Source organism: Ochotona curzoniae, unplaced genomic scaffold (genome assembly GCF_017591425.1).
Source record: "Ochotona curzoniae isolate NIBS_2020 unplaced genomic scaffold, NIBS_Ocur_1.0 contig_1274, whole genome shotgun sequence".
Lineage (NCBI taxonomy): Eukaryota > Metazoa > Chordata > Mammalia > Lagomorpha > Ochotonidae > Ochotona > Ochotona curzoniae.
This window is the reverse complement of record NW_024465023.1, coordinates 7,341,523-7,349,350: the sequence shown is the minus strand read 5'-3', so window position 1 is coordinate 7,349,350 and position 7,828 is coordinate 7,341,523. Positions and strand designations below refer to the sequence as shown.

The following is a 7,828-nucleotide window of genomic DNA, read 5'->3' as shown; positions in this document are numbered from 1 at the left end:
CCTTGCTACTCTCCCCACTGTCTCATCGAGGTCCCGCTCATGTCTGTAGAGGTTTCAGGTCACCGCCACCTGTGGGAACACTGTCATCTTCCCCCCGAGGTTTTCCGGGTGCCAAGTGCAGTCTCTCCTATCCCGGGACACTGAGCCCAGCTGCCACGTGAAGGCCACTTCCCACACAGGTTTCAGGTGGCCTCCCGCTGGGTGCAAGGATCACCCAGTGGCAAAGGATCACTGTGCCCTGGCTGCTGCCAACCCACTGTTGCTGAAAGGGACAGGCAACCTCAGGTGCAGTGCCACCCAGGTTAGGGGCCAGCGGGGTCTCCTCACTACCCTCAGGGCATCTCAGGGCTGTGGGCCCATTCCGCACCGGGACCACAGGGCCAGCAGATGGGCCACAGGCCACAGCATGGCCCGCCCGGATTGTGAAAGCAGATGTCACCTACCCGAGAAAGAGCTGCCCCAAGCCTCAGCCACCAGGAGCGCGCCAGGGGTGGGCAGCCAGGACCGCAGGCCACAGGAGTCCAGGAGGCAGCCTGGGGTGAGGGGGGACGCTGGATGTGACTGCAAGAGCAACAGCTGGAGGCGCGCAAGGACGGAGTGACGAGTGACCCGGGGAAGCTGAGCATCTGCGCCCTCAGGTGCAATGGAGCCCAGGTACCAGGGCATGTTCCACTTGGGCCCTGCCAATGCCAGCCCGGTGGGGGAGAGGGGGCCAAACCTGCGGAAGAAAGCAAACTGCATGATGTGACTCAGCACAGACCAGCCCATCCCGCTGCTCTGAGTGCAAAATGGGCACCTGTCTATTTCTGGCCAGCACTGACCCTCGTGGGCTGGGCACAGGGTAAAGGCCAAGTCCCCCGCCGCACAAGGGCCCAGGGCTTTACCTGTTTGACCCTGGGACACAGGGCTGCGGAGACCTACCAAGCAGCCACGCCACGCCACGCCACGCCACTCCTCGCCACTCCACGCCACTCCTCGCCACTCCACGCCAGGCCAGGCTCAGCGCAAAGGCACGGGAGCAGCCCGGTGACCCCAGTAGCCGCGCACGGGCTCCCAGGGAAGCAGGCGCCCAGCCAGAGGAGCCGGGCGCCTGCGCAGTGACCCCGAGGCGCCGCGTGCCGCGGGAGCCCCGAGACCCCCGCCCCCGCCCCTCGCCCTCCGGCGGGACCGCGCACGCGAGCGGGGCCGGGGCGCGCACGCGAGGGCTGCTCCCGCCGCTCCAGCTCCCCGGGCGGCGCTCCCGCTCCCGCTCCCGCTCCTCAGGCGGCCCCGAGGGCCACGCGCTGGGCCCGGCGGCACGCGCGGCTCCCGGCGGCGGCGTGGCGGCCGGCGCGCTCCCCACCTCCTCGCCGGCGGCGGGCCCGGGACCCTCGGCGCGCGCCCGGCCGCCCGCCCGCCCCACGGAGCGCCCGAGTGACGCGGCCGCCCGCCCTGCGCCCGCCTCCGCACCGCCCCGCCCGCCCCGCCTCGGCCGGCCTTAAGCTGCGGGCTCGCGGCTCGGACGCCGCTCTTCCCGCTCCGCGCCTCGGGTGCTCCCGCTGCGCGCCGCGGCTGCCTCCCCGCTCCACGCCGCCGTCCCCGCTCCGCCCGCGGCTGCCTCCCCGCCGGCACCTGCGCTCCCCGCTGAGGATGAAGTGCAAGCCGAACCAGACGCGCACCTACGACCCCGAGGGCTTCAAGCAGCGCGCCGCGTGCCTGTGCTTCCGCAGCGAGCGCGAGGACGAGGTGCTGCTGGTGAGCAGCAGCCGCCACCCCGACCGCTGGATCGTGCCCGGCGGGGGCATGGAGCCCGAGGAGGAGCCGTGCGGCGCGGCCGTGCGCGAGGTGTACGAGGAGGCGGGCGTCAGGGGCAAGTTGGGCCGGCTGCTGGGCGTCTTCGAGCAGAACCAGGCCCGCAAGCACCGCACCTACGTGTATGTGCTCACCGTCACCGAGCTGCTGGAGGACTGGGAGGACTCGGTGAACATCGGCAGGAAGCGCGAGTGGTTCAAAGTCGACGATGCCATCAAGGTGCTGCAGTGCCACAAGCCGGTGCACGCCGAGTACCTGCAGAAGCTCCGGCGGGGCGGCTCCCCGGCCCGTGGCAACTGCGTGGCCTCCTCGCCGCTGCCGCCGCCGCCGCCGCCGCCGCCGCCCCCGGCCGGCCAGCTCTGGTAGGTGCTGCGCCCCGCGCCCACCCTGCCCTGCCCGGGGACACCTCCGCCGCCCCGTGCGCCCTCGGGGAGCAGTGAGGCGCCTTTTGTCTCGGGGCCGGGCTCGCCTGTGCTCCTGCAGCTGCTGGAGGTCCCCGGGCCACTGCTGCTGCCTTGGGGGCCTCTGCTGCCCGGGGCGTGTCTGCAGGTGCCTTGGGCTGTGCTCCTGGGGAGGGCTCCTTGGGCTGCTGCTTCGGGGTGTGGGGCTGCTGCTGGGCGCTGAGCTCGGAGGGGCCCGGGAGTGTGTGCCGCGATGCCAGCTTCAGCTTCGGGGTCCAGTCCTGCAGCTGGCCGCCGCCCCCATGTGGTTCGGCCCCCTGCAAGTGTCCTCTCTCCTGCCAGGTGCACCTCTGTCAGCCCCCCATTTCCCAGCCTCTGCTGGGCATTTGACCCACTGCATTCCCACCTGTGGGAAGGGGGCTCTGGAGCTCTCCAGCTCAGCCCAGTGCGTGAGCCCCGCCTTCCCGGTGCTGTGCCCCATGCTGCTCTTCCTGCAGGGTCTGTGCCCAGTCCTCTTTCCCCATCGCGGGTCCTCAGGGCAGGCTGTGTGGGCCGGTTCCCATAGAGTGCACAGGGACAGTGGGGGACTGCTGCGTGGATGGGTTGACGCTTGTCCCAGTGCTGGCCCCTGGAGCAGCCTTGCCTTAGACCATGCCCACTGCACCCCTGTCCCAGTGGGCCTTGTCCAGGCTCACCTGCTGCTCTCAGGGTCACAGTCTGGTCGGGGAGGGGCAAGGGGCTCCCACTCCGGGGTTAGGGCTCTTGTTGCTCAGGCTGCCCCCCCCCCCCGCCTGGGGCACTGTGTGAGCTGGCGCTCTGCCTGCCCACCTGTTCTGTCCCTGTACTTGTTCTAGGGGTAGGCGGGGAAGGTTCTGAGTCCAGGGCAAGCTTTCCCCAGTGCCTCTTTCAGAGCATTCACATCTGCCCTGGTGCTTGCAGTCAAGAATCCCGTCTGGAACACGGAAATCTCACTCCTGGAACTTCCCCTGTGCCCCAGCCTTGTTCAAACGCAGGTAGATGGGACTCCTAGCTTGGTGAATAGGGGATAAAGAGTGAAAGGTCATTCTGAGTTTTTGGATCTACCTACTCAATGTGTGTCTCTTAAACACTATCAGTAGGTGCCGTAATTTCCTCAGCCACGATTATGAACCCTGATGAAATGTGCTGCTTCTAGATTTTCTTCTCTGTCATATGTTCTTCCATAATGGTTGGGGAAGGAAGGAACTTAGTGAAGAAAATATGGGGAAACATGTCTTTCTACATATAACTTTTAACACAAAACGAGTGTGTACACTGCAGGGATGCATACTGCGATTTAAGCGTTCTAATTATTCTACAAGTTAAATTTCAAAGAGACACAGTATAATTAGGAATCAACCTTTTATAATCTTAGGTGTCCCTGTTTTTTAAGATATTTGTCATGTATTAATAGATCTAAAATATACATATTTAACAGAGTTACTATTAGGGATGCATAATGTAGCAAATATATTTTTGAAAGGATAGCTTTTAAAAACTATATAGTTTCCTAGTCTAAAGCATACAAAATTAGCAAATGTGATATCAGTAATTAGCTAATAAGCCAAATCATCTTATAGATATCCTCACATGAGACTCATCGAATATACTCTAACAACAGAGAAACTGCTTGTTGTTTATTGACTTCAAAGAGAAAACTACACCCATCTATAATGCCACAAATACCTGCAGCTTTAGCTTCTATATGTGGTTTTTAGCATGCACACTCTCATATTTAAATTGATCTACTGACGTGTGAGAACTGCAGTGTTGACATTAAACAGCTCTTAAGAGTCACATCCTATAGATCTAAAACCTGTTCATTGGTTACCAGTACTTACACGGACCGGTGAGCATCTAGGTAGCTTCAGGTTTCTTGTTTTTTGTTTCTTTTTATGGCCTATAATACTCTCAAGTTCTCCTTCCTGAATTGTAAAGTAACTTTACTGTTACCTCACTTTAAATAGTCTTTCACATGCACATTGATAGTTCTTGTTAAATTTGCTTCTTGAATCCAATGGGGGGGGGGGAGTTCAAGCTCAAGTAGTCTTTTATATAGAAAGGTAATGCAGAAACGTCCTGCCACGGCAGCTGAGGTTGGAAGTGCAGTGAAAAGCATCTGTAACCTCCATCCTCCGAAGTGCTGGGGGATCATTTGGATTTGCTTTCTGTGGCGTCATTACTGTGATACATGCCAGAAAAATGTGCAGCTGAACATTTCTGCGCATACCCCTCCTCCTCCTTCCAGAACGGTACGCTTATCAAGTTATTTAAGACTTCTCCACGCTGGACAGATTCCTACTCCTATCCTAAAAAAGAAAATGGGGGAGGGTCGTGGAAATAGCGTGATGGAGTTCAGTCATTTCGGTATGCTTGATACAGAATTTGCCCTGGACATAGAATGTTTTCTAATAAACCTGTTTCTGTTAATTAACTCATTGTTGAAAGAAGTAGCCTTGATGGATGGGGAGGGGGCTGCTGTAAATATTGTTATTCTTTGGATGGTTTTGTTTGAGAAAATTATAAAGATTTCAACATTTTTGTACTTAGAAGTATCATTAAAAACTGAAGCTGTGGGTGTAAGCATGAAGTAACACCATCATTAGTGAATCTACTGGGTCTCCTTGGGACAGATGATTTAAAAGGCCCTGAAGCTGATGCTGCTGCTTCTCTGGCTCCCCTTTCACTGGAGTCCTGCCAGAAGGAAAGGCCCTTCCTACTCCCACTGGTGGTTAACTGGGAGAAGGGGAGGCAGAGAGGTTGTTTCAGAGACCAGAGTAGTAACAGCTGGCCAGGGTCTTCTTTTTCAGTGTTCCAATTGTGGAAGCAACAGGCAAACCAAGTATTTCCGGCATCATTCTAGTATTGCAAGCATCTTTCCAAGGACTCAATACAGTATAAACTCTTTGAGGAGTGATACTCCGCCTAAATCCTGCCCATACACTCAGAGCCTAGAACAGTGGCCAAAATTCAGAGACATTTTTCATTGATCCATAGATTAGAAGTACATACTACCAGGGTGTGTCTGATTTCTCAGCTTCATAATGTACCCAGGACAATCTGTGACGACCTCAGGCAATCATTTGCCCTTCAAGTAGAACCAGATTACAAATTTTACTGAAGGCTTTTCCAGTATAAAGTCATGGGTGAACCATAGCTGGGTCCTCAATAAGTCCTTGTTGCCTAGTGAAACTGATCAGCCAATAAAATCCTATTGTTTTATTTTTTAGGTGAATGGCATAAATGTTCTTCAGATTTACTTTGAAAGAATCGAGTATGTGACCCCAGTGGTGAATGGAATTGTGAAGCACAGGTGAGCTCTCTCCACTGCCAAGGACTCAGTTCACCTTCTGCTTTTGGAGACTTCTTGCTTTTCTAGTACGATTGCTCTTCTGCGGGTTCTTGCACTAGCACTGTATCTATAAGGAATTCTCATTTGGCACTTAAGACCTTTTTTTTGTGCTTTTGTGATAATTTGTCCCGTGTTTCCCTTCAGACTAAATGGCCCTCAATGCAAGGAATTGTTTCCTTAGCCTTTTGATAATATCTAGCATACATGACACTGCTTGAAATACAGTAGGTATCACTGAAGGTTTATTCAAACAGTTCATATTTTGTAATGGCATTGAATGGTAAATCATTTGCCTTCTAATCTCTCTGGCAAATATGTGGCTTTTGTATATTTCAGGTGTCACACAACTGTCTTAATTCAGCTGTGAGATAATAGCAAAACTTCTCACACTCATGTTATTCCCCACCTAATCGCAGTATACTATACCCCCTGTGGAATATACTTGCCAGAATTTAAAACCTAAATTTCATCATGCCTCTAGATATAATTCTAATCCATAGAAAATACAGGGGACTGAACAACATCTTACTCTACACCACAAAGAGGAGATCAGCAAAATCCAGACTGCAGGAAATACAGGACAAGTGACCCAGTTTCTTCAGCAAATAAATTGCAAGAAGGAAAGAAGATGAATCTACATATTAAAAGATACTTGAGAGACATGTTAATTAAGTATGTAGATCTGATTTGGGTCCTTATTTGAACACACTGTAAAATTAATGCATTTATAAGACAATCGAAATAATTTGAACCTTTCCTGCAAAATTTGTTAGTTGGGATAAATGGTATTGTGGTTGTGCTAGAAAAGATTCCTTATTTACATTCTCACATGTTTACATTTGAAATGATATGTCTGGGATTTCCTTCAAAGTAATAAGTCTGATGTTAAGTAAATTGGAGATTTCACTAAAGCAAGATCTGCCTTGGTAATTGTTAAAACTGGGAGATGGTTTAATGTTTCATTATATGTTCATCACTGCTTTTGTATGTTTGACATTTTCCACAATAAAAGATTAATAAAAATAATTATTTTTCTTCTGAGTACCGCTATATATAAGATAAACAGAAAAAAAGGAGAGATTTCAGATATTTTTAAAAGGTTGGAGCTGAAGTACCACTTACATCCCAAGACATCAAATACCCCTAAAGAGATAAGACACAACCTGGAAGAGCTAGTGGTTCCCTTATTGCACACCAGTATTAGAAGGACTTTATATAAATGATATCATATGTATCTGTTTATTTGAGAGGAATAGTCACAGAAATGCCTACAACATCCAGGACCAAGTCAGAAGATGGCAAGCCAGTCCAAGGTTCGCATGTGAGTGGCAGAAGCCCAATTCACGCCATGCCTGCTGCCTGCCAGGATTCATTAACAGGAAGCTGAAATCAGAAGCAGAGTCAGGACGTCAGCCCCAGCACTCCAACATGGGATGATGAAATCCCAAATGGCATTCCAATCACTGTGCCTGTGCCACGTGGCTGCCCCAGAGGGTTCTGTGTGTGTGTGTGACATGAACACAACATAAGCCAGTTAAGACAGGCAACTAGACTTTGCATTTCTTATTTCCTGGTGTTTAGCAGGTTGTCTCTGCCAGTTCTTTATATGTGACGTTATTGTGAACTGCAGTTGCAAGGCTGTTTTTGTGTAGTTTTTAGAGGAATAATACCTATAGACTTATTCAGTGTGCACTAAGTTTTGAAGGTTTGGAAAAACAGTAAAGTAAGCAGCTAGAATTTCCTACCTGCAAGTAAACTATTTTGCATTTCACAGTCTGCAGAAGCTGTTCTGGACTGTCCATAGAATTCTGTAAAGGCCAGATCCTTGTAGGTCAGAGTTGGTAAAGCAGTCCATCAGCCTACAAGGCCTGTGCCCTGACCTTTATGTGGCTTAACAAGGAAATCCGAACAGCCCTTGGAGGACCCTAACAGAGAAAACACATTCCTCGGTGTGCGGGGCCCTGAGCCTAAAGCTGCCTTTGATCCTGCTCTCTTAAGTGTGTCCCAATGGCCAGAGCAAGCAGCTCCGCAGAGCCAGCTGTTGCCTGGAAAAGGGGAGGTGAAGAGTTTATCTTCACAACTTTTACTCACATCTAGGCAGAGCTTTTCCTTGTGAGGGTTTTCCCTCTGTGAAATCACAACATCCTGGGGGGAGGGGGAGCCTTTCTCAGCATTTCCTTGGAAGCTATTACAGAATTTGAGTCTACACTGATTTTAGGCAGGCTTACAAAAGATTTATCATCTGTGTATTTATTGTGAAGACAGA

At 52.0% G+C, this 7,828-nt stretch overlaps 1 protein-coding gene across 1 annotated transcript; it reads left to right on the top strand.

Moving 5' to 3' along the window:
* Positions 1 to 1,629: 1,629 nt before the first annotated feature.
* On the top strand, positions 1,630 to 2,157 carry LOC121171199 (diphosphoinositol polyphosphate phosphohydrolase 3-alpha-like). Its single transcript, XM_041002783.1, has one exon. The coding sequence runs from the start codon at positions 1,630 to 1,632 to the stop codon at positions 2,155 to 2,157; it is 528 nt and encodes a 175-aa protein (XP_040858717.1).
* Positions 2,158 to 7,828: the final 5,671 nt, after the last annotated feature.

Excerpts from the sequence above, each read along its gene's own strand:
- LOC121171199 (XM_041002783.1), top strand. The coding sequence starts at position 1,630 with ATGAAGTGCAAGCCGAACCAGACGCGCACCTACGACCCCGAGGGCTTC.